The sequence below is a fragment of the Tripterygium wilfordii genome, chromosome 12 (genome assembly GCF_013401445.1).
Source record: "Tripterygium wilfordii isolate XIE 37 chromosome 12, ASM1340144v1, whole genome shotgun sequence".
NCBI lineage: Eukaryota > Viridiplantae > Streptophyta > Magnoliopsida > Celastrales > Celastraceae > Tripterygium > Tripterygium wilfordii.
Window position 1 is genome coordinate 12,536,042 of NC_052243.1, and position 25,783 is coordinate 12,561,824.

The 25,783-nt window shown below is 37.0% G+C and overlaps 6 protein-coding genes across 7 annotated transcripts; 5 read left to right on the plus strand and 1 right to left on the minus strand.

Moving 5' to 3' along the window:
• Nucleotides 1-223: 223 nt before the first annotated feature.
• On the minus strand, nucleotides 224-2,134 carry LOC120010345 (40S ribosomal protein S21-like). The gene is made up of 4 exons (XM_038861116.1): nucleotides 2,020-2,134; nucleotides 1,528-1,622; nucleotides 1,296-1,428; nucleotides 224-482 (listed from the first exon to the last, which is right to left on the minus strand). The coding sequence occupies exons 2-4, from the start codon at nucleotides 1,575-1,577 to the stop codon at nucleotides 420-422; spliced, it is 246 nt and encodes an 81-aa protein (XP_038717044.1). The 5' UTR covers nucleotides 1,578-1,622; nucleotides 2,020-2,134; the 3' UTR covers nucleotides 224-419.
• A 250-nt stretch (nucleotides 2,135-2,384) lies between these two features.
• LOC120010405 (cell cycle checkpoint control protein RAD9A-like) lies at nucleotides 2,385-8,479 on the plus strand. Of its 2 annotated transcripts, none has more exons than XM_038861193.1 (10): nucleotides 2,385-2,547; nucleotides 3,333-3,452; nucleotides 3,545-3,653; nucleotides 4,102-4,353; nucleotides 4,422-4,534; nucleotides 4,721-4,785; nucleotides 5,111-5,361; nucleotides 5,428-5,581; nucleotides 6,493-6,533; nucleotides 6,614-8,479. In XM_038861193.1, the coding sequence occupies exons 1-10, from the start codon at nucleotides 2,443-2,445 to the stop codon at nucleotides 6,748-6,750; spliced, it is 1,347 nt and encodes a 448-aa protein (XP_038717121.1). In that variant the 5' UTR covers nucleotides 2,385-2,442; the 3' UTR covers nucleotides 6,751-8,479. The 2 variants fall into 2 exon arrangements, with proteins under 2 accessions (XP_038717121.1, XP_038717122.1); XM_038861194.1 differs by having other exon boundaries at nucleotides 4,467-4,534.
• A 1,798-nt stretch (nucleotides 8,480-10,277) lies between these two features.
• LOC120010253 (rapid alkalinization factor-like) lies at nucleotides 10,278-11,161 on the plus strand. The gene has a single exon (XM_038860987.1). The coding sequence runs from the start codon at nucleotides 10,446-10,448 to the stop codon at nucleotides 10,806-10,808; it is 363 nt and encodes a 120-aa protein (XP_038716915.1). The 5' UTR covers nucleotides 10,278-10,445; the 3' UTR covers nucleotides 10,809-11,161.
• A 2,854-nt stretch (nucleotides 11,162-14,015) lies between these two features.
• Nucleotides 14,016-16,479, plus strand: LOC120010042 (REF/SRPP-like protein At3g05500). Its single transcript, XM_038860724.1, has 3 exons — nucleotides 14,016-14,176; nucleotides 14,537-14,761; nucleotides 15,772-16,479. The coding sequence occupies exons 1-3, from the start codon at nucleotides 14,129-14,131 to the stop codon at nucleotides 16,234-16,236; spliced, it is 738 nt and encodes a 245-aa protein (XP_038716652.1). The 5' UTR covers nucleotides 14,016-14,128; the 3' UTR covers nucleotides 16,237-16,479.
• A 2,419-nt stretch (nucleotides 16,480-18,898) lies between these two features.
• LOC120010257 (REF/SRPP-like protein At3g05500) lies at nucleotides 18,899-21,357 on the plus strand. Its single transcript, XM_038860994.1, has 3 exons — nucleotides 18,899-19,076; nucleotides 19,316-19,540; nucleotides 20,642-21,357. The coding sequence occupies exons 1-3, from the start codon at nucleotides 19,023-19,025 to the stop codon at nucleotides 21,104-21,106; spliced, it is 744 nt and encodes a 247-aa protein (XP_038716922.1). The 5' UTR covers nucleotides 18,899-19,022; the 3' UTR covers nucleotides 21,107-21,357.
• A 1,404-nt stretch (nucleotides 21,358-22,761) lies between these two features.
• Nucleotides 22,762-25,738, plus strand: LOC120010342. Its single transcript, XM_038861113.1, has 7 exons — nucleotides 22,762-23,226; nucleotides 23,318-23,395; nucleotides 23,494-23,636; nucleotides 23,864-23,934; nucleotides 24,463-24,558; nucleotides 25,139-25,231; nucleotides 25,338-25,738. The coding sequence occupies exons 1-7, from the start codon at nucleotides 22,792-22,794 to the stop codon at nucleotides 25,418-25,420; spliced, it is 999 nt and encodes a 332-aa protein (XP_038717041.1). The 5' UTR covers nucleotides 22,762-22,791; the 3' UTR covers nucleotides 25,421-25,738.
• The last annotated feature ends 45 nt before the right edge of the window (nucleotides 25,739-25,783 follow it).

Sequence of the window (25,783 nt, forward strand, 5' to 3'; positions counted from 1 at the left end):
GACATCTTAGCTGATTTCACATAATAGGAAAGGCCATGCGAAATTCCAGGACCCCTCTGTGGCCCATAAGATAGTTTCCAATACTATCCAAAGGGTGTCATGGTAGCAACACGGTGGCAAACTTAGAAACCATGTTCACCAGCGCCATTGTTTAGGGCATCTTTGGCTTAAAACGAACTTCACTTCGCAGAAAATTCTGAATGTTAAGTTGAACACAAGTCAGTTAAGAACAAAACCAGTCGCATTGCAAATAGCAAACATTCAACCTTCCCCAACTCAAAATGTAATATAATTCATCAAAACACAGCTAAGATCTGAATTTTGAAGTCAAACAGAAATTTGGCAAAAACACAGACAAATATGGCTCCAGTTTGCCTCCTTGCATGAATCAAATGGATAGCTTCAGGAAATTTAAAACATTACTGTCGAATTTCGGCTTTCTTCTTTTGCCAAAGCCTATCAAGGGAACCATCAGCATCGCCCTGCAAACATTGAAAACAATGTTCAAGAAAAATATATGGAACAACATATTCAACATCCAATGCTTATGAGCATAACAGTGTTTTTGACGTGCCAAGCAATTTTTGTAGCATAAGTTTTTAGGAAGCAGCAAATGAGAATATGAGCAGAAACTTTCAAGGAAGGAAATATCAGTTAGGCAAAAGGCTAAACAAGGTAACTTAACAAAATGACATCTCCTAAGAAGTCAGTTCAAGACTCCACCCACGATCAACCTGCCTAAGAACATAAATACAAACAACTGTAGAACCTTGAGCCAAAACAATGCATCATCGTGCAGACTGACCCCAATTATTATTTTCCTTATCCCTATGCATATGAGGTCATAGGGAAAATCTGTAGTACTTTGTGATTCCAAGCTCATGCCTTCTGTTCTCATATTATAGATAATCCACAGATCAAGATAAAGTACACGGAAGTCAGTTCTATTTTATAAGATGAACAACACCCGTACACAAGGATCCTGCAATAGACGGGGTCAAGGACATGCATGATGTACGGAGACTTAACACCACATAATATGTAGAGAGTGTTTTTAGAAATTGAACATTTGACCTATAGGTTGCACCCCCCAACTCTAACACTGGTTAGTTCTACTTTGTCCATCCAAAACCCAAAAAAAAATATGCCAAACTTTATACAGGACCAATAAGACTGACCTAAGTTAATAAAGCAAATTTCCTCCAGCTTTATGATTAAACAATGGCAAGACCAAAGTAAAGCGACAAATACAAGAACCATATTCCTAGCTTATTAAACAGACCATAAGAAAATACCTGAGCTCGGACGAAACCACAGAGAGCGAAAGTACTGAATTGACCAGTGTAAACGCCATCAGGACCCAAGTGGCCAACATTGATCTGGACAGAAGCATGATCCTTCGAAGTGATAAGCCGATTGGTGGCAGAACTGCAATCACAAGACAAAGCAAAACATTCAAAAAAAACTCTCCCTTAAGTGAAGAGATTTTCAATATATGACACCCAAAAAACAAATAAGTTCATATACCATTTCCTGGGAATGTAAAGATCCATGTTTTGACCCTCTTCGTTCTGCATCTTGGCTGATTGATTTGTTAAACTAAAACTCCAAACTCAAATCACCTGATAAATAACAGCAACTTACCATCAAAAACCAAACTTAACCCCTCAACATCAAGATTAATAAACACCCACATCCATTGAAATCCACACAATTTGAATCCTCCGAGCAAAAGGCGGAAGGAGAAATTTCCAAATAATGAAAGAGATAATAACAACAATGGATCTTCATGCCAGCTCAAAATGCATATTCTTGCATTATTACAGAGAAAACCCTCAGCGGTCAAATAATACCAATCGCTTATTATGAAACGTCTGATCATGAATTGCAACAGAATAGAATGCTCTGATCAACAAGAAACATAAAGGCATCCCTTAATTGAAACAAAATTGCAAGAATTCCATAGATAAACGCGTGCAAGACCTATATGTACGAATGCATGCGTGGATAGAATAATACCTCAAAGACTGCAACTGCCAAGGCCGCGCCACCAGAGAAGAATGGCAGATTTGTCCGTGCTGTTTTATATGCAAAAGCGGCAAAACCCTAATTGCTAGATGATGAATGCTGAATAGACAACATTGCCCTTTCCTTGTTTTTTAATGGGCCGTGTTTCTTGGCTACTGGCCTGACCCAATCTAACTTTTCAACTAGCCTGGCCCAATGACTTGAATTTGATGATGGGTTCTACAATAATGGGCCAAATTGGAAACTGATGCAGATATATCTGGACCATCCAGGACAGATGGGGTGAACGGCCACGATTGGACCAGTTCCCTTGGAGCAATTTTGGTGTTCTCCTTCGGTTCTTCCCGCCAATGTCATTGTTAGCTCATTCTCACACTTCTAACCTGACACAGAGAGAGAGAGAGAGAGAGGGTGATGGAGTTCAGTCTCAGCGGGAACGCGCTCAAGACCTTCGCTCGGTCGATCACGTGTCTCGCACGCGTCGGTAACGAGCTTGCCGTTCAAGCTTCTCCTTCTCAGGTACTCCTTCTCTTCGTCGTTACGCTCCTTCGTTTCCCTTCCCTTCCCTTCTGATTGCTACTTCCCAAACACGTTATATATCTTGACTGCATCTGCATGTTGATCTCCTGAAATTCATTCCAATATTCGGTGATTTGGTGAACAAACTTGATTATTACTTTAGATTATTTTACATTTAATCACTGATTCGTTTTTTTAAGCCATTTTGATGTTTGATCTATGATGTTAAGTTGAATCTAACAATTTAGAGTGATGCATAAGATTATGTATGACTATTTGGTTGTGTATTTATTTGCCTTTTGTGCTATTGAGAATCACAGTGGCTGATTATGGTTAGGGTTTTGCATATACGAGGAGTTTAGGGTTTAGAGAGAGTGGAAGTTGCTTTTTCTTGCAGAATTGACATTGCTACTCGATTAATTTTAATTCGGTGAAGTACATGTCAAGAGGTGAGAAACTGGAGACATATCATGCTTACTGAATCTGTTTGCCACTGAGAAAACCAATAAAAAATAGGAATAATACTACGAAGCTTATGCTTTGCTTTTTGATAACCAAAAACTTTCTCGGTAGTGAAACAGAAAGGTTTTCATTAGGGATTTCTCTATTCTTCTCGTAATGAATACGTTCTTCTTTTTGTTTAGTGAATGCCTTCGAATTCACGCAATTCAACTTGAAATTGTAGTAAATGTCTAAAGACTCAACTATTACCATTTTGCAAAGTTCTTTGCCCATCACAGTGTTTCTGTGAGATCATCTATTTACTTACTAAATTTGATTTGCAGCTTGCTTTTCATACTCTCAATTCGTCGCGGTCTGCCTATCAGTCCATTACATTTAAACCCAGCTTCTTTGATGTATATACCATATCAGGTTCACAAGTGCAGTGCAGTGTGCTTTTGAAGGTCTGGTAATCATATTCTAGTACTTTTTTTTGGTTATCATATTTACTGTTTTCTAATAAGATTAGGCATCCATACTGACATTATGCATTCAGGCTGTTTGTTCTGTTCTCAGGACACCTATAGCAAGTATAGACAATCTAAGTTTGAAATTGCCTGAACCAGATGCATCAAAAGTGCAATGGACATTGGACTGCTGCAGTGGTAAAGTGATTTTTCGTGTTCTTCATCTTGTACTACTTGTTTGAGTAAAGTAGAGATTCATTTGTATTGTGGGCATGGTGTACACAAGAAAAATTGTGCATAAACTGTTATACTTCTGCTACATTGATGGTCGTTGTGGAAAGATTTTAAACCATGTACCAACAATAGTGTTCTGGTTCTTCAATGCATTTACCATAAGGTGTTTGCCTAATCTGGCTATGTTAGTTATCATGAGTAGGCTACTCTAATGTATGAATATGACGTTTCATTTTGAGCACACTGATTGTGTGGTCCAGTGGTAGAGTTGCAGGGTGCAACCTAAAGGTCATAGGTTCAATTCTTAGAAAGAGTCTCTACATATTATGTGGGGTAAGGTCTGCTCGTAACATTGCTTTCTTGTATTTTCACCTTTCAAGTCTTGAAAGATATTGGAATTTTCTTTCTTCAGGTATGAGAAAAACTTATTGGATTGCCTGCAATGTTGAACCCGATATACAGCATCTATCTCTTGATAGGAGAAAATTCCCTAGCAACTTTGTCGTGAGACCTCGTGATCTTAATAGATTGCTTGCTAATTTCCAGTCATCCCTTCAGGAGATCACTATCATTGCAACAGAACCTACTTCTTTACCATCTGATGCTGCTAGTGAAATTGGAGGGAAAGCTGTTGAACTTAGAAGTTATATGGATCCAACAAAAGGTAAGGATATCGTTTTGATTTAGAACTTTTCAGGCAGGAAATTCACTAGTCAAAATTTTCATATTCAGATAACGACTCTTTGCTGCATACTCAACTTTGGATTGATCCTGTAGAAGAATTTGTGCAATATACTCACACTGGAGACCCGGTTGACATAACTTTTGGTGTGAAGGAATTGAAGGTATTATGATTTAGCTTCCTCTGAAACAAGTTTAGCTCCAATTACCATTTTTTCAAAAACTTAACTTAAAAGCCTTATGCCACTTCATTGGCCTTATTACTTTGGAGAGAACAATTTTTCTACCATTGTTGGTATTATTGTACTTGGTAATACTGATGATATCACTGTCTACTGTACAAATTTCAGGCGTTTCTGTCGTTATGTGAAGGTTGTGAAGTTGATATTCATTTATACTTTGAAAAAGCCGGCGAGTAAGCTAATTATTTTCTCCCTTCCAATTGTATTTCTGCTTTTGTTGTGTCTTTTCATACTTATTGTGGCAGAGTAGCACTAAATTTGTAAATTTCATTATCTTGAACTAGAAATGTCTTAATGACCCGTCCGCGTACATCTTAAATGACGACCAATAGATACAACCAATGGAATTCTGCGAAATTATGTCTTGCTAAGAGGATAATATACTAATAATCTGCTTTTATAAACTTGCATGTCTTGTTTTCATTTTGCATGCAGCCAACATTGATGATATTAACATATTGTGGTTCTAATTTTAAAAGTTGCGTGCTGGGGAAACAGGCCTATTTTATTGGCTCCAAAATTTGATCTTGATGACGTGCCTACTTCAAATTTTGATGCTACGCTTGTACTGGCAACCATGCTCACATCACAACTCCATGAAAGCAATTCTTTGGAGCCTCCACAAGTGGCTACCACAATGCATGGTCAAGCTGAGGATGGATCAGGGTCCCATGTACAACAAGAAGGGTCTAGAGCAAATGTCTCTGAGCATCCATCTGATCACACTAGAATTTGGTCTGAGCTTTCAGGTAGTTGTTCATTGTTGCTGTTGACACAAGTGATTCAAAAATTTTGAGTAGTTTGAGGTTGTCCAGGAAGTGCAGTGAAAAGCAGTTCTGGACTTGAAGAAAGACGGGTTTTAGGAGAGAGAACTTCAAACACTAGTGAGCAAAGGGAAATTCAAAGGATTAGCAGAATGAAAATATCGAAAGATGCACCTGCTGGGGATGATCCTGCAGCCCCTAGCATGTATCCTAATCAGCAGTTAGTGTGATGTTTTTTTAGAATTCCCATAGTCAACCTGCTAATTGCTATCATATCCTCATTATTACTCTCTCCCTCTCTCTCCACCCTCGTGTTTGTGCGCAAATATTCTTTTGGTCAATGTCTCAAATCTTGAAGGCAAACAAGTAAAGCTGTAAAACAGCCATTACCCATGTGCATGTGGTTGTGTTTATCTTCTTCTTCATATCAGCTGTAGAGTCTTTTTGAAGTAGATATATTTAGAGGGATTGGTTTCAATAGAGTGACGAATATTTTGAAAGATGCTGGACATTAAGGCAGGGGACCTCTCTTTGAATTTGACACAAGACTGGTCTTCTTTATATCATTTTTGTAAACGTTGGGAGGGGTTTCCATAACCCTCCTAGAGTGAAGTCTATAAACACATTCATCTTGCCATTTAACTGCAATTTGGAATCTTCATAAGCATCGATTATATACTGATTTTCTTTGTTTTTTTTTATGTGTACTGATTTTGGTGGTTACTCTAGATTATATAAGTGATAAGTCAGTTATAGAATCACTTGAAGTATGAAGAGCTGGAAGAGGTTATTCTCTTTTAGCACGCTTGTGCTCTCTTTTTTTGTTCGAGAAAACTACACTCTAAAGTGACTTGATAGGCTTTGTTAGCTCATTGCCTCATTTTGTACGTGATGCAAATTTGAGAACAGTTTTGAGGGAATATACTGGTCATACACCTTTTTATGCTGTGCCATGCAACATAATTTTTTACACTATCGCTACAAATTTATGAGATGTGAACTGAATTTTGCTTTTCAAAAGCAAAGAAAATTTTATAAATTGATTTTGGTTACTTATTCCATCAATCCGAATATGTGTTAGTGATTTTACCTTATTCTCTTAACTATTTGCTTCAGCCACCAGCCTATGGATGAGGATCATGCAGGAGAAGCCCAAGGTCAGTTTTAGGCAAACTCGCTAGATAGTAATAAACTAATAATTGTCGCTTGTGCAACAACTAATCCATCTTGCTTTCAGATAAGTCCAATGGCCATGGATTTTCACAACGACATCCTAGTAACTGGGTCGATGCTGGTGAGGATGAGGAGGATGATGATGGAAATGGAAACGAGCTGTGTGTTCAGTCAACGCCACCATACTATGAAGAACAGTAATGGAAGTGGTTGAATTAATGAATTGATTCATCTTCTCCTCATGGTATGAGTGCTTCTCTCAACTAAGAACCTCTAGCATTGGTTTTTGAATTCTCTCTATAGTTTAAGTGCATTCAAGGTTAGAATAATGAATATAATTGAGAATACGTGTTTTTAAGCTGAATTGATTCATCTTTTCCTCAAGGTTAGAATAACCTGCTGCATTGGTTTTTGAATTCTCTGCTTATTATGCAACAAGAATATGTTCTAGTACTTATATACATGAAGCTAGTCGTTATTACTTTTAGTTAAACGTTCTCTTCTGGTGAACTCATATTTTTCTCACATTGCTTTCTTGAAATAACTGTAGGTGGTAGCTTTTATAAGTTTTATTTCATGATCGCTAGGTTTTAGATTGCGTGTTAGGATAAAACAAGGAGAGGCACATGAATAAAACAATCAATGGATTAGCCTTAAACAAAGTGTTTTAGATATTTCTCATCCCTAGGAAGTAGGAACCCCATTTTGAAGCATTCATTCTTAAGCAGAGGACTGAGGATACCTAAGAGGCCAAGAGGTGAAAGTACATTTGAATTTCATGTGGTTAACTGCTACTTTATGCTTCTATTATTCTGCCATATGGCTTTCTGCATTTAACTCCAAGGGAGTTAGTTGGGTGGTAAGTCAGGATTAACTCTTGTAAAGGCAAGAGGTTATAGGTGCAGCTCCCACGCCCAACAAATTTCTTTGGAGTCATCTTCGTCATTCTTCAACCCTGTAATTGCGTAGGGTGGGGTCCAATGTAGTTGTGTCTTGGATGAGTATGGTTTAGTAATGAAACCTTCCACCTATATTAGGATTCTGTTATGCAGTTGAGATTTCACATAGCTTAAATCCGACACATGAGCCCAACCGTTAAAAGTAGCTATGGCTGTGGAGTTTTTTTTTCCTTTTGGATTAAGTTAGTTGGGACGTGAGATAACTAAAATTGCTAAACATCTTCTTCTCGAGGAATCTTTTGAATTTGATTATTAAACTTGGGTTTCCAAATGGAATGATTACTCAACCACCCCAAGAGGGCGACCTTGTTTGTGAGTATGAATAAAACCTTGTTTGATCTAAAATATCAATTATCCACTGTGGTGGGTCCCCCCCTATCCTTCCCCAAGCGGCTTCCCTAACCTTTGATGAAGGTTCTAACTGTCATCTCATTCTTGTTAGCTTGACATGCCAGGATGTTCGTATATAATTCATGGTTTTTTTTTTTATTTTTTATTGGGGGCTTCAATCAATGATATCACTGGCCGTATCTGCAATGGCCAAAAGATGAGGATAGTTGAACCCGCCGTTGAAAAGCTGTGGGATTTGGAGGGAGGGAGGGTGGTTTATAAAATGACGTCGGTCACAAAAGAAAGTCGTCTTTGGGTTTTTATAAGATGATGATAAGGGAAAATTTATAAAAAAAAAAAAGTGGAAAAGAACAATGGTATAAGAATTTAAAAAATATTAGACAGATATATTCTTAAGGTTTGTTGAGAGCCAGCTGGCTTTTAGGATGGTTCGTTGTGGGACGCGCAAACGCCGTTTTGGTGATCTGTGAGACTGTGACAGGGTCCCACGTATAAACGTCTACGTACAGCTCCTCTTGCCAGTCTTTCAAAGGTAACGCCATTTTGTTCTTTTCTTTATTTGATACTGTATAACTGTAATGTGTTAAAAAAAATACATGTAGAAACTAGCCGTTACGCTCTGTAGTCTCTCGCTCCAATGTATGCTACATTTTTTTGTGTGTACACAGACAATCATGATAATTTGTATCTGGAGCAATTTGGAAAAATATTTCTTTACATTTTTAAGACTTTGCATAAGGGAAATGCTATCTAGCCCTCTTAGGGTATTGCTTAAGTGACATAAATGTGTTTTGGAATCTGAAAAAATTTTAGTGGAATATGTATTTTAAGTTTAAAAAATTAAATGAGAGTGTGTTCATTAAACATGACATGATGTGGTGAATCCTTAATTATTGCTCTTAGGGCACTCATCATCAAGGCCCTTTATGTAAAATAAAAATGTATAAGATTTTTGTGAGATATTTGCTCAATCAACTTCAGGTATTTTATTCACGCATTGGACTTAAAATCCACGTGATATTATCCTTCAAAATGCGTCTTAAGCGTTCAAGGTTGGGCACACACTAAATCGATGTTATGTAAGGCCTAACAAGTGGGTTATACGAGAAGTCATTAGGATCGAACTTATGCTTCACTACTATGTTACAAATCCAAGATCAAACACATTAATAAATAGTCTGTTTTACGATATGAGCTCGTATGGATTTGTATTTGTTATCTTGGCTCGTCTTCTTCATAGTACTTGTCCATAAAACATATTTGTTGTGTGAGATGTGTTTGACTTTTATTTTTATGTCACTCCTTGGCTATCTAGATAACGACCATTACCATTTGTTTAGAAATGTCACTGTTTTTTTTTATTATTCATTACCTTAAAATTTTTTAGTATTTCTGGAAAAAAGTTTTTTAGCATTTTTCTTTTTAACCTACGTGTATACCATGAGCAATTGAATAGTGTTTCTTATGTAGACGAGAGAGCTTGAAAATAAAAAAATAAATAAATAAATAAACGGCGATTAATTAACGGTAAGGGATAAGTGGTCCAGGGTTGGAAAGAGAAAACGTGTTTCGGTTAAGACTTAAGAGGTTGAGTTGGAATAAGTGCTAACCCTAGTTGCCGTCTTTCCTACCAACTCCTTCCCTGTTCTCAGAGGAAGACAAACCAGTCAACGACCTGTAATCCTGGGTTGGCATCGTTTTAGCCTTCTTTTTCCTCTTAATCACAAGGCTGCCATTGTGGATTTTTTTTTATTAGTTTTTGACCCCGTCTCCTGGTTGATTTTATGATATATTTTTTTTATAGGCTTGGAAGTCATGAAATGTTGTCGAAATTAATATGCAAAACTTATTTTGTTTGGCCTTGTGAGATCAAGTTAGAGACATTCCACATCGTATTTTTATTCTATCTTTGACGGTGTCATGAAGCCAAAGGTGAAAGGTGACACTGAAGTTTGGCGATGTCTAATGTCAAATTAGCAGTAACCCAATGAAGATGGGTTTAGGTGCTTGAATACATAACATACATTTACAAATTGACAACTAAACAAGAAAAACATTGACCAATCTCAATCAGTCTTTTTTTTTTTTGAGTCTTTTTTTAAGTAATTGAGAATGATATCATATAACTTTATCTTTTAAATATTTGATAAAATATGCGTTTAAACTCAAGTTGTCGGATCCATATGAGTTGCCTAATCCACGTGTTTTGTTGTCCATTTTTCACTCGAAATAAGAAAACAAAAAAAAAAAAAAAGAAGTTTAACATAAGATGATTCCATTGTAGAGTAGTGCTTCCCCTCAAACCAAATGTTCAAACTAAATGGCAGTTTTGTAAATAACACTCACATTCTAGTCAATGATTGAACCAGTCCTCCCCACCAGCTTGTATCTGATTGTATTTTAACCTCCCATTAGAGAATAAAGTAATAAACCAAGTACACAGCCTTCACCGTCTAAACAGGAGAGAAGCACTAGAAGGAAGGAAAAACCCAACACAGCAAGAAAAGCTATTAAGAAGAAACCAACCGCACAAGAAAACCCAATTCGCCAATTTGTTCTTGTAGTTCTTCTCTCAATCTTCTAGCAATGGCCAAATTCTTCACTTCTGCTACACTTCTCTCGATCTGTGCGATCATGATCCTGATGACCACACCATCCTTCGTTGATGCGACGGCGGACCATAATATTGGATGGATACCCACCACCACAACAAAGCCAATCTGCAAGGGCTCCATTGCAGAGTGCTTGGCAGGGGAAGAGGAGTTCGAGCTGGACTCAGAGATCAACAGGCGCATTCTAGCAACAAGCAACTACATCAGCTATGGTGCGCTACAGAGGAACACTATCCCCTGCTCCCGCCGTGGTGCCTCCTACTATAATTGCCAGTCCGGAGCTCAGGCCAACCCTTATAATCGCGGCTGCAGTGCCATTACAAGGTGCAGAGGCTGATTTTAATTTATTTTTCCACTTTTTTTTTCTCGCTGGAGATGGGTTTGATTGTTATACGGAATAAAGAGAGGGGGATGGAAGATTGGTGTTGGTGGGTATTTGCTGCTGTTTATTGAGATATGAATTTCCATAATTGTATTTGGATTTCTTTGTATAATCTTGTTGTTTACTGTCTGTACCTCTTTTTTCCCTCATAAATTGTCTCTAAAATGTTCACCTTTAATTTCCAAGCTAATGATTCTCACTCTGGAAAGAAAGGTAGATCTGTTCTTTAGGTTTGTGCACATAATTTATTATTTCTCCTTATTGTAAACCATTTTAATGATTCTACATTTGTCCTTATTATTCATCTTCTTCATTGCTTCTTGTTGTCTTGTGATGCATTATTGAGGTTCTACATGGGTGGCTACTATTGTGGGAACTTGTGACTTGCAGTGACCAGGGGCTGACTCTTGGGAATCCAGAAAACTGAACAGGGGAGAGATTAGTGTACAATTATTGGGCTTTTGATCAGAAAGCACACTCGGATTAGTTAAATTTATATGCATATGAATGCCTACAAAGTGTACGATTGAATGACTCACAGAAATGAGAATAGCTTATACAGCAGTTGTTGTAGCTCCATTAATTCTCTATTGGTAGGCATGGCTGATGGCTGGGTTGTTAATAATTGGGTCCATCGCACACTCACTCTGCTTTAATGATTTTTACCACAAATCAAATCAAGAACCCAAGATTTGTGGTCCCGTTTTACCAAACATGGTTCCTGCAATAAAAGGGTTAGGGACCCTCCCAGATCTTGCTTTTTAACACACTGTTTGAATGCCTCTTTTCTTTTTCTTAAAAAGGTTTTCAGGTCTCTGGTTGATGTTTACGTTTCAAACTGTTGGGTTGTTGTGATTGAAAAGTCTCTCCTTATAGTTATTGGACCGCTACGTGGATGGTAAATAAGCATGTTAATCACTCGGGGAATAGCCCATAGGTTAAACATTCTCATAAACTCGAAAGGTCTTGAGTTTCATTCTTACTTGTAACAATACTCATGCGATTATGAGTTGGGCTTTGAATCAAATTATCTTATCGTTAAAAAAAAATTGTCATATCGTCATGTGAGTAATTTTTGTTTGTGTGGATATGATTGGTATGAATTTAAGCTTTGTACGAAATTGTTGTGGGTTAAAAAAAATAAAAGGATATGTAAAATTGCAAGGCCAAAGTAAAGTAAATAGTCTATTTTATGCACCAATAATTCAAACCAGCCATCATAAATATGAGTTGTCATTTGTCATTCAGACTTCCAAAGTACAAAGTCTTAGTACCCTGACAAAAAAGAGTACAAAGCTTTCGGTATATAATAAAAAAAAAAGGTTCAAAGTTTCAATAAATGTAATTTAAGGTCCATCGTGACTCCCTACCAATATCAAAAGTATGAATTATCACTGCAAACATTTATACACAAGTTGAGGGTATTGTAGTATTATCTGCAGTATTCTGAAATTTCAATTAGTGTCATCAAATTGATTTATTAAAGTAAAAAATAAATAAATAAATAAATTGGACCTCATATTGGTATACACTATCAACACTCTTGATTGAAATTGTAAAGACACTGCAATGACTTTTATTGCATAGACCATTAACTCGAAACGGTACACATATGAGGCAATAACAGAGCAAACCAATCATTTAGCGAGGAAATAACATTTTGGTCAATTCACACCGATATTTGAAGGTATATTATTTCAATTTATTTATATTAAGTAGACCTTTTGATTCAATGTTCATGGTTGAATTATGAAGGCAATCGCTTTTCTGTGCGTGTCAAATTTTGCACAAGAGTTCACATGGGGTCTGTTTGAATGTGTGTTTTCTTTGCAATGAAAAGTGGTTTAGACAAAAGATGAGAGATTTTGCTATTTTTTTTAAAAAAACGAGACACTCACTCAAGATATGTTCATATTGAACCATGTCCTTCTACATGAGAAATCTCGAGCACGTGAGTCATTCAGTCTTACAATTACAGGACTTTTGCCCCATAGAGGTGACTATGAAAGAATTTATTAAACGTAGGAGTTGAACCTAGGCATCACCACACTTCATTGTCACCTTTTGGGTTCATGACACACTCAAAGTAGTTGTCTGAAACAATTTTGGGCCTAGTTCTAGTGGGTTTATGAATGCAAGCAGTCAAGCATATCCATTGGGCTCACTAATGCTTCCGTATTGGGCCCAGTCCACATGTTAATTGGGCTATCCTTCTAGAACTATCTCACAACGTCACACGTCTAATGTAAACGCACGTACGCGGTTCTTGTGCAAACCTAGCAGTAGCAGAGCAAAACTTGGAGCATCTGCATCAGTTTCTCTTAACAGATTCCCTAAAATACAGATAAAATGTCACTTTCCCCTATTTTACAGATTCCCTATCCAATCAGCACTGCATCAGATTACCTATCATATTCTCTATTGCATTAAAATAATATTTATTTCTCTTTCCTTTATTTATTCTATTCATATAAACTACTTCTATTTAAAATAATAAATTAATTACATTTAAAACAATATATTAATTAAAATAATAAATTAATGTTATTAAAAATTAGAAAAAAAAATTGAGGAGAGAGAAAGAAGAGAGAGAAAAAGTGAGGAGAGAAAGAGGAGAGAGAAAGAAAGGAGTGAGGAGAGAGAGAGGAGAGAGTGAGGAGAGAGAAAGAAGAGAGAGAGAGAGAAAGTGAGGAGAGAGAAAGGAGTTAAAATGTGAGGAGAGGAGAGAGAAAGAAGAGAGAGAAAGAAATGAGTGAGGAGAGAGAGGAGGGAAAAAATGAGGAGAGAGGAGAGAGGAGAAAATAAAGTAGTAAAAAATATTATTTTATGTTTAGGGAAGTGAATAGTGGTTCTCTAGATGTAGGGAACTACTGTTCATATTCTGTAAAATAGGGAACCTCTAGGTAATCTGATGCAGAGCTCTATTTTGACAAAATCTCTAAATTTTACAGACAGACTCATGTTTAGGTAATCTGATGTGGATGCTCTTAGGCGGTATAAGTCTAAGCAGTCAAACTTGTCCACGTGGACTTCATGTAAACAAACCAAAACAGCAGGCGCGTCCACATCAGCCCCTTCTAACGTAGCCGCTCGTTCCTTTCAGTAGTATTGAGATCCGTGCCTTCAAATCCTCCACCCTAAGTAAACGCCGTCTATATAACATTCAGCCATACATCTTCAACTCTCCAACAAAATCGTCAACGAAGTCGCTTGCGTTTCATCGACTAAAAAATTCCCTTTGATTTGTGTCTCCGTAAGAAAAGAATTTCCTGATCATGGCCGATGGGGATTTGACTCAGCAGCAGCTACAACAACCGTTGGTGGTAAGCACTCCTTTCCGTTGTTTTTACATGTTTCTGTTCGTTTCGATTTTGTGAAGATTTACTGGTATTAGGGTTTAATTTTATTGATTTTATGTTTCTCTCCGAATTATATTTTTTCGTTAATTTTTTCCCGATTTTAGTTTTATTGATTTTATATTTCTCTCCGTTTTTTTTTGGTCGATTTGAGTTTATATTTTCGTTAATGTTTTTCGATTTTAATTTGATTGATATTATGTTCCTCTCGGATTTTGATTTTGTCGATGGAGTTTATTTTTGCCCGGCAGGACTTTCTATTTTTTGATTGTATTATGCTGTATGATTTCCTTATTTTTGTTTTTGTTTTTGTTTTGGTGGATGAAGACTAGGGAGGAGGAAGAGAGGTTGAAGCACCTGGAGTTCGTGCAGGTGGCTGCACTGCAAACGATCATTTACTTGTCCAACCTTTACGTTTTGGCCAAGGAGAAGTCTGGCCCTTTGAAGCTTGGCGTTGAGACCGTCGAGGTCACAGTCAAAAGTGTTGTCGGACCCGTCTATGACAAATACCATAATGTTCCTATTGAGGTCCTCAAGTATGTTGATCGTAAGGTCAGTCAATATGCTCCTTTGCTTTTGATTTCCTATCCAACCTTTTGTCATTCACTGAAGTTTTGTTTTGTTTTGTTTTTTTTATTGTTTCGATGAGTGGTTGGGAATATGTTGTTGTTGTTGTGCAAGATGCCCTACCCTGGTTTGGGTCAACTTGTAATGGATTAGATATTTATATATTGAGCACTGTTTGATTTGGATTATACTTGGAATTAATGCTCCCTAGGTTGCTTGAGATAAGAATAGGAATCTGAAACTTTTTGTTCAAACAAGAAAGATTGAGTTCCTTCCTTATTCTAAGGTTGGGATGGATTACTGAAATCGGATTTGTACTTCCAATATGTTCTTGTTATATGTTTAATTGAAGGGTCAAGAATTATTTAACTTTGAACTTGTGGACAGTGGAGGAGAAAGAGAAGAAGAGAGGGGAAGAGGAGGGTTGGAATTTAGATTTGGACCCAAAATACAATTTGTTGCCCTTCCTTTGCTCTAGTTCAAATGTTGTGGTCCTAGGTTTTGTCGTGTGAATTATTTGTGGATCTCTTTGTTTGATCATATTTTTCTTCATTGAAGACCATTTACCATCCAACATTTTCACCATTTGTGACCACTGACCAATGATGATGGGATGAAAGTCAACTTGGAAAAAGAAATTGTGTACAACTTGTATGAATACTATTCTAATACATAGGCAATATGCTTGCCCATGATCATGGTTAGAGAATCTTCAGAGCCATAATGAGTTATGATGGCATATTGACTACACTAATCTTTTTAATAGTTTACACTTGAATCTACTGCTTATGTTCAAAAGTGTAGCTGTTCAATATCATATTCATGCCTTCATGCGATTTAATTAGACTGGCAAAAGTTTTTTTTTACCTGGTAATTATTATGGTATATGAGAACTGCATGAAAGCCATGATGCATTCTTTTGGTATCCTCTTAATATGAGTTATGTCATTTTGTTTATTGAGAGCACATTAGAACTTGATTTTCCATGATTGCAGGTGGGTGAATCCGTAACTGAATGGGATCGTCGTGTGCCCCCAGTCATCAAGCAAGTCTCAGCTCAAGCATTCTCGGCAGCTCAAAGGGCTCCAACTGTAGCTCGTGATGTAGCTTCTGAGGTCCAGCGTACCAGTGTGAAAGACACCGCCACTGGACTAGCAAAAACAGTGTACTCAAAATATGAGCCCACTGCCAAGGAGTTCTACAATAAGTATGAGCCTAAGGCTGAACAATGTGCCGTATCTGGCTGGCGCAAGCTAAATCAGCTCCCGTTCTTCCCTCAGGTGGCTCAGGTTGTGTTGCCAACTGCAGCATATTGTACTGAGAAATATAACCAGACTGTGGTTAGCACCGCCGAGAAAGGATACAGAGTTTCTTCATATCTGCCTTTGGTGCCTACAGAGAAGATTGCCAAGGTGTTCAGTGAGAAAGATGTTGAACCACAGTCTTTGGTCTCCAACTGAGGCTTGCTCAAGTGCATTGTTGGTTATTTTGGTGAATTGGGACAATATTTCATGCTTCATGGATGTATTGTTTGTGGTTTTATGATGTTTCTTTCGGTTCTTGTTTTGTCCGAAATGTAATGTTCATATCTACAATTTTATGGTGATTGAATATCTAATCTGTGTTAATGCTCCGTTTGGTTCATGTAGATTACTAAATTCAAGTTTTAGTTTTATAAAACATATATTGAATAATTACTATATCAGTACTTTTTTTTATACACAGAGACCATTGTCATTAGATTTTCTCTTGCCTCGTATTTCTTAGATGTTTAACTTGTTAGTATATGCTGCTCGAACGTTTCGTACCAAAGTTTTTGTTGGAATTGGAAAAAAATTGAATGGTCTTATAGAGATAGTCGAGCAATTCTAAGCCATAAAAAGAGAAGTAGAATGTTTAGTAGCAAAATGATTCTTACTCAGGATAGAAAGGTAGACCTCTTCGTCAGGTTTGTGCACATAATCTATTATTTCTCCTTCTTGAAATATATTGAAAACTATTTAATAATGCTTGTGAAACTGGAATAGATTTTATCAAATTCTGTTTACATGTGTCCTTATTATTCATCTTCTTCATTGCTACTTGTTGGCTAGTGATGCGTTATTGAGGTTCTTCATTTATGGGAACATGTGACTTGAGAAGAAAAATGATTCGACTCAATGTGAATATAATAGCAAAATATGTACGATTTGTAACAACCAACCCTTCTAGACATCATCCCATGTCGTCAAACGTAGTGATGATAAAATTATGTTTGACTCGGATAATCGAATTAGTCCGATCTGAATTAAATCAAGTTTGAACATAAATATTATGTTAAAAATTAGGGGCCGAACACAAATTTTTTATCCAGCTTAAAACTGGGTCCGGATCCAAACACATAATTTTTGTTAATTTTACTTGTGCTTATCCTAATCAGGATTATGTTAGTGTCCGATTTATTTGTCATAATTTAAATCAATTCGGGCTAGGGCTAAACATGTAAATATTTCATAATACATGTTGTTATCAAATTCTAAATCGATATGGATTCAATTTTTTGTCACCCCTAATAAAACGTCTACGACATGATTTTTTTGACATTGAGTAAATTCTCACTTGCTCCAATTGTTCACTGTCTCTCTAATATTATTGACATGATTTGCATATGTTCATATTAATTAATATAATGCGTTGAATTTTGACTTAATTTACTATGTTGTTAGATATAAGTTTTTATGCGAACATATGTGTCAACCTGAATTTAAGATAATATCGATTGTTTAAAAGATATCGAATATTCAAAAGATAAATTTGTATAACGTTCTTCTAGGTTAAAAAATGTTGACTTTATATAATTTTCAAATTAAAAAATAAAGGAAAAATAATTGAGAAGAAAAATGATTCGACTCAATGTGAACATAATAGCAAAATATGCACGATTTGTAACAACCAACCCTTCTAGAACTAGTCGGAAGGCACGGACAACAAGTATAATTAAACGTGCATTCATATAATTTTGTCGCTTGTCAACAAGATAAATCTATTTGAGTTGGCTTGGCTTACACAGCCAAGCCAAGTGTAGTAGCCACATTTTTAGTAAAAAAAACATTTACTTTTACAAATAAATAAATAAATATATATATATATATATAATACAATGACAATACTTAGCTACATAAATAAAAAATATATTTTTTATACAGACCCATAACTAAATATCTAAGACCCTAATTGTTTAAGGCTTTAAGCGGCTAAGAGCTAACTGTACTGTTTAAGGTCCTAATTGGCTAAGTCACCGCTTAAGTCTTCATTGTCTTCTTGTGCGAGCGCGTTATCTACTTGTTTGATTGACGAACTGCTTAGTCTCATACTCTCTTTTGTTGGCGTAACTGTGCATGTGTGTAACCGTATTTGTTTTGCTTAGTAAGTTCGTCTCAAGACTCTCATTCGAAATTCTGCTGTTAATTTCAATATGTATTTATGCTGACGTTTTGAGTTATTTAATGCGATCAAATATCAAGATGAATGTATATTGATAATTTCATTTTAAATAGATGTAATGTTGTAAATAACCCTTAAAAAATTTCGAGGGCAACACCCCCATCGATTTTTAAAAATCCCCACATTAATTTTTAGTTCTACCCCGCACTTACATGTTATTGTATGCCAAAATCCTAGGAATTAGAAAGACTACATGGATTTTTAGAGTACAAACTACTACGACATGATTTGCATATTATCATGTTAGCATAAAACACGTTGAGTTTTGACAAAATTTACCATATAATAATACGTAAGTTTTTATGCGAACGGACACGACGACCTGAATTAGACTAATATTAAATTTTCAAAAGCTTGTATGCCGTTTTCGGTTGAAAAAAATTTTAACGTAAAGAATTTTTTGTTTCTCATTTTTTCAAATTACAAAGAAAATGATTCGATTCAACGTGGACACAATAGCAAAACATGCATGATTTGTAACAACCAACTCAAAATGTTTGACTTCTTGTGAAAACTTGTCCACGTGGCTTCATCCCGACCAACCAACACAACAGGCGCGTCCCCATCAACCCCTTCTCCCTGTAGCCGTAGATTCCTTTCATTATTTATTGAGATTCGTGCCCACAAATCCTCCACCCTAAGTAAACGCCGTCTATATAATCTTATTCATTCTCCAGCAAAATTCGTCAACAAGGTCGGTTAGATTTCATCGACGAAGAAACGCCTTTTGATTTTTGTCTCCGTAAGAAAGAGTTTCCTGATCATGGCCGATGGAGATTTGACTCAGCAGCAGCAGCAGATACAAGAACCATTGTTGGTGAGCAGTCCTCTTTACGTTGTTTCTGTTCGTTTCGATTTTTGTGGTTTTTAGGTTTTAATTTTATGTTTCTTTACGAATTTTATTTTGTCGATGGAGTTTAAATTCTTGTTAATTTGTTTCGATTTTAATTTTATTGATTTTATGATTCTCTCCGAATTTGATTAATTTTTTTGGATTTTTGATTTTATTTACTGTATGATTTCTTTATTCCTTTTGTTTTGTTTTGGTGGATGAAGACACGGGAGGTGGAAGAGACGTTGAAGCATCTGGAGTTCGTGCAAGTGGCTGCACTGCAAACGATTATTTACTTGTCTCATCTTTACGGTTTGGCCAAGGAGAAGTCAGGTCCTTTGAAGCTTGGCGTTGAGACCGTCGAGGGCACAGTCAAAAGTGTCGTCGGACCCGTGTATGACAAATACCATGATGTTCCTATTGAGGTCCTCAAGTATGTTGATCGTAAGGTCAGTCAATATGCTCCTTCGCTTTTGATTTCCTATCCAATCTTTTATCATTTGCTGAAGTTGTGTGTTTTTTATTGTTTTGGTGAGTGGTTGGGAATGTATTGTTGTTGTTGTGCAAGATGCCCTACCCTGGTTTGGGTTAATTTGTAATGGGTTAGATATTGGGCGAAGTTTGATTTGGATTATACTTGGGTTCGTGCTCCATAGTTTGCTTGAGATTAAAATAGGAATCTGAAGCTTTTGTTCAAACAAGAATGATTGTGTTCCCTATTCAAAGAGGGCGATGGATTACTGAAATGGGATTTGTACTTTCAATATGTTCTGTACCAAAATGATGCCAAAAGACCTGTACAAAAAAAGTGATATATGTTTACTTGAAGGGTCAAGAAGGAGAGTGGGGGAGAAAGAGAAGAAGAGAGAGGGGAAGTGGGTTGGAATTTAGATTTTGACCCAAAGTAAATTTTTTTGCCATTCCTTTGCTCTTAGTTCAAATGTTGTCATCCTTGGTTTTGCAAGATGTGAATTAATTTTACTTTGATATCTTCCATGTGTGAGTTATATGTGAATCTCTTTGCTTGTTTTTATATTTCTTCATCTGAGGACCATTTACCATGTAACATTTTCACCATTTGCGACCAATGATGATGAGAATATGAGATGAGAGTTGACTTGGAAAAAAAAAATTGTGTGCAACTTGCATTGATATTAATCTAATCCATAAAAGGCAATATGCTTGCTTATAATAATGGTAAGAGAATCTTCCGGGCCATATGAGTTATGATGGGATCAACTACACTAACAATCTTTTAAATAGTTTACACTTGAATCTACTACTTATTCAAAAGTTTAGCTGTTCACGGTCATACTCATGCTTTCGTGCGATTTAATTAGAATGGGCCGAATGGCAAAAGATTTCTTTGTGAGACACCTAGTAATTATTATGGTATATTAGAGCTACATGACAGCCATCATGCATTCTTTTTATTGAAGGATTCTTCAGCTGTATGCATGTGCTTCTTGATCTTTGGTATCCTCTTAATATGAGTTATATCATTTTGTTTATTGAGAGCACATTAGAACTTGAATTTCCATTGATTGCAGGTGGGTGAATCACTAACTCAATGGGACCGTCGTGTGCCCCCAGTCATCAAGCAAGTCTCAGCTCAAGCCTTCTCGGCAGCTCAAAGGGCTCCAACCGTAGCTTGCAATGTAGCTTCTGAGGTCCAGCGTACCAGTGTGAAAGATACTGCCACCAGACTAGCAAAAAAAGTGTACTCAGAATATGAGCCCGCTGCGAAGGAGTTCTACAATAAGTACGAGCCTAAGGCTGAGCAGAGTGCCGTATCTGCCTGGCGCAAGCTAAATCAGCTCCCGCTGTTCCCTCAGGTGGCTCAGGTTGTTCTACCAACTGCAGCATATTTTACTGAGAAATATAACCAAACTGTGGATAGCACTGCCAAGGAAGGATACAGAGTTTCTTCATATCTTCCTTTGGTGCCTATTGAGAAGATTGCCAAGGTGTTCCATGAGAAAGAGGTTGAACCACAGCCTTTGAAAGCCAACTGAGACCTCCTCAAGTGTATTGTTGGTTCTTTTGGTGTAGACTGTCTGAACATTGGGACAAGAAATCATGTTTTCATATTCCATGTATGTCTTGTGGTTTTATGGTGTTTCTTCCTCCTGTTCATGTTTTCATATTATGGTGATTGAATATCTATTCTGTGTTATGCTCTGTTTGTTTCATGTAAGTTCAAGTTTTAGTTTTGTAAACCATATATTATTGAATAATTACTATTTCCCTTTTATATTATCCAACATAGGATATTGTGAGTAGATTTTCTCTTCCCTCTTCTATTTCGAATATGCTCGAATGTTTCGTACCAAAACGAATATGAATATGAAATTGTGATTAGATTTTATCTTCCCTATTCTGTTTTGTATTTATTAATGGCTTATGTCTAATTTGTTAGTATATGCTCAAATGTTTCGTAAAAAAAACAAATTTTGTTGAAATTGAACAAAAAATAAAAGGATCATTAATCAGAGATATTTGAACAATTCCAAACAGTCAGTTGTGTACTGTTCACAATGTTAATGGGCTTCGAATAGGGCCTACTATGACAACTAAGTGAGCATTGTTTATGGGCTTTGAATATGGCTTATACAAACAAAACAACAGGGACTAGGACTCTAGGAGTCTAAGAGATCATTGACTGTAAAAGCCCATTAAGACGCATTAATCTTAATGGCCCAATAACTGTCCAAAATACCATACGAAGCATGAATCGCTACAAAGATTCGGCCCACGAACATCATTCCTTTTCCACCACTCTCCAGCTCCGCACAGACGCAGCAGAGCAGAAACTCTGGACGGTCATTTCGTTCTACAACCAAAACTCGAGAAGAGACACCACAAATCCACCGGAACGAAGCCATGGCCGCGTGCCATGCAAATGCACATGGCCTCGTCTTTAATCTCATCTTCAAAGGTTTCATTAGCTCCTCGAAGAACAAGAACAAATATCAGAACCAGAACCGTTTGCTGTGCCTTTAGCGCCAACAACTCTGCTAAAATCCCGATGCCCCCAATAAACCCTAACGACCCGTGTCTATCGAAGCTCGCTTCAGCCGCTTCTGCTTCTCCGGAAAAGTTTGTTAATCCCCCGACATCTTCCGATATGCCTCCATATTTGGACATCTACGACTCTCCTCTCATGGCTACTCCCGCTCAAGTAAGTCATTGTAAATCATTGTAGAAGTAGCGAAATATTGTGAAGATTGTTTGGTAATCAAGCGTATGAGTGTGAGTTGCCAATGACTGTTTCTTTCTTTTTATTGTGTATTTTTTATTGAAGGGAGAAAGAACAGTCTTGACAGATCTTAATTTGTTTTCTCTTATTGTCCGTTATGGGACATGGGTCCACATGGATGTATTCTCATGCCGTCTTCGTAGTATTTTTAGGTCTAGAAAATATGTTTATTGTGTGAGAGGTATTATGCCTATGTCTTTACTTGTATGCCATTTGGTTTGGTTAATTTATGAACAAAAATAATGTGAGGATTAAATTATGAACAAAAAGGAGTTCTTAAAGCGTGTTTTATATTTTATTGGATCAATCGATTACAACTAATAATACAAAAAAAAAAAAAAATTAAAATATTCATGAAAAATGATTTTGTTAAATCCGTTATTTATGGCCGCGCATTGAGGCTTAGAGCCCAAGCCCAAACAGATCCGAAGAAGAGGGAAAATGAGCAATCTCTCTCTCTCGATCAGATTCACTCTACTCTTCTCCCTCTCTCTCACAGCCTCCTCCTCTTTCTTCCTCAGGCAATCATCGCCGTCACCTTCTCCTTCGTCATTGCATTCAAGATCCTCTCCTCCTTTCCCGAAAGCTACACCGTCTGATTTGCTCTCCTTTCTCGGTTCTGCCAACCAGTCCTCCGAGGTCAACCCGCTCGTAGCTCGGGAACTCAGTTCCTCCCTCAAATTCCTCGTTCCATTCTCTCCGATCGAGACCAAAAACTCACGGTCCTTTAGTAGTGGAACGCTACGAAGCTCTAATGAAGAGAATGAGCTCATTTGGTGGCCGCCTGAGCCGGTGCTTGAGCTTGCTAGGCATTCCGTCAAATCCGGTGGAGATCCCGATACAGTTCATCGTGCTCTCGATCCCACGGTCTTGCGTGTGAGTTCTTCAATCATTACTGTCTCTTCTGCTTTTTTGCACTTATTTGAAATTCAATTGTGTTTCTCTTTATTTCTTTGTTATGTAGTAGGTTCCCGACGTTGAAGGATCGGTTGAAGATCGATGCCAGCTCACCAGAACGCCGAATTGTTGGCGCTTCATAAGTGAGGTTAGCTCTAACTCAAATTCAATAACAGTCTGGCGTAACTAGAGACCCTTTTCAGTTTTCAATCTTCTGTGTGATTTATATAATTTTAAAAATTGCAGGATTTGAATTCATATTTTGGATTTCTATTTGAAGTTATTGCTACCCGGGGTCCAACTGTTGGATTGAACGTGTCATTGAATCGCTTTGATTTATTCCACGGTCACCTTTTCCTTTCCCTCGATTCTGGAAGGCTTGGAATATTGTAAGTTATCTCACATATCTGATTTTTGCAATTTTGCTTTAATTGTTGAATTCCATTCAAACATGAAAAATTACTCTGTCAGGGAGAAATGCTATGAGTTGGCAGTTTCCTTGGAAGAATTCACATAGGGTTGTGATAAGTTCAGAGAGGCATATGCTTTTTCATGCATCAGAATCTATCTTATTAATTGCTGCATGTTCTTGATTCAATCGTACTAAACATGGCAGGTTTCATGCAAAAGATTATCCAGCATATGACGAAGAAGTGTTTCCATACAATATGGGGTATTGCCAAATAGGTAAAATTTGCTAGCTGACTATTGTTTTCATGCACATGTTTGCCAGCAAAGCGTAATGATTCTTGTGTTCCCATACTCTTTTTTCAATCGTGCATATTCATCTTCCTGACATAGTCATTACCAGTTATCTGTACCATGAGCTGAAGGATTGAAATTCTCAGTTTGATTTTTTAAATATCAGCTTGTTTGTAAGTTTATGAGCTAGTTATTATTCCAAAACTTAAAACCCAAGTGAATCACACAGGTGAACAGTTCTCTTGTTTCGTTAACTCTTTATACTGTTCATGGGCAGCCACATAGAAAATAAATTTTAAAACAAATGAGAAACAGAACAAAGAGTAGATGACAGCTGAGTCAGATTATTGTAATAGTTTTATTGTTCCTGATTCGTTTCAGACATGTAAGCCTCAAACAATGAAAGTTGATGGTATAATGTTACGAGGTTGCGATCATTCAGCTCACAAGTAACCACCACACTATATTGCTGTCTATTTTACTGATTTTCTGATATATGTGTCTCACTTTTAGGGTCTAATGTAAATTATGATGAATCAATGAACTTGCGGAACATTCTCTGGCTGGCTCCATTGCCAAGCAATTCTACTGAAGAGTGGTTGGCACCAGGTATCTCTCCATTCTCAACCTGCAATTCCAGAGTTCTGTGGCAGACTGTGATCAAGTTTTTGATAGGATTATTTTGCAGGTTTTCCAGTAGTTACTGGGTCCTGTTTTTTTCTTCTGTTTTATCTTGTAGCTCACATGCCTCACTCAGTGCCTGGTTGGCTGCGCCTTATTTGTTCTCATTGTATAATTTTTTAGATGATACTGGTTCCTTGTTTCTAGAAATTGAAGAAATGGTAGAAGAAAGATATCTAGATGCTAATAACTAGTTTGTTATTATGGTTTATGATGGTGGGTACATAGATGCTTCATCCTTATATTAGATGACACCCTACTATTATTTGGCGTTGATACTTGATACGAAGTGAATTAGGACAACTATGTGTTGTAACAGATATTTTGTTTGAAACAATTAAACGCATTATGCTTTAGAAAAATATGTGGATGTAGTGACATTCTTGGAATTCTTTGCGTAACATGATTACATTTTGTACATTGCCAATTGAAAATGAACATTGCAGTCACTACTTGCTGGTTGCTGCAGTTACCCATATTCCATTCCCCTTCATATTGGTTTTTACAGGAGTCCTCGTGGTGTTGGATGCCCATCCTGGAGGAATTTTATATAGGGATCTCATACCTGAATATGTAAATTATGCAAGAACCATTTATGAAGGTTTGAGTTTCCATGTTGGTTTATAATACCATTCACATGCAGGAACTAATTTTGCTCAAATTGATTTAGTTAAGCTTTCTTAACAACTTCTTTTGTGTTTGGCCAGATGACTTTGGGAAGGTTGTAGTCGATGTCAACTACCTGAATGTTGGAAAAAAGGTTCCTGATCATCAAATTTTCATTTGCTGATGCCGTTGTAAAGTTGCTGTGGGATTAGGAGACATGGCCAAAAGCACGATAGAGATCTCTGCTGACTTCTTAGTAATAACTGCTTTAAACTCTCATTCCTTGTGGCCTGTGGCGATTTTTGTTTTTTCAGTTTGCACATGCTTGTGGCTGTAGCCTGTATATGGCATGATGGTCATCTGAAGAGACTTCATGGCTTTTTCCATGTTTTGAACAATAATACGCACTTTGTAGTGGATCAACTTTAAAGCATTGCTTCAAGGGGCGTGGATAAGAGGACGGAGTACCACAGTGTATTTGTTCCTCTTATTTGTGCTGTAAGTTGTAACCGGGTAGATAGAATGTAAAATCTGGGTGCTTTACGTC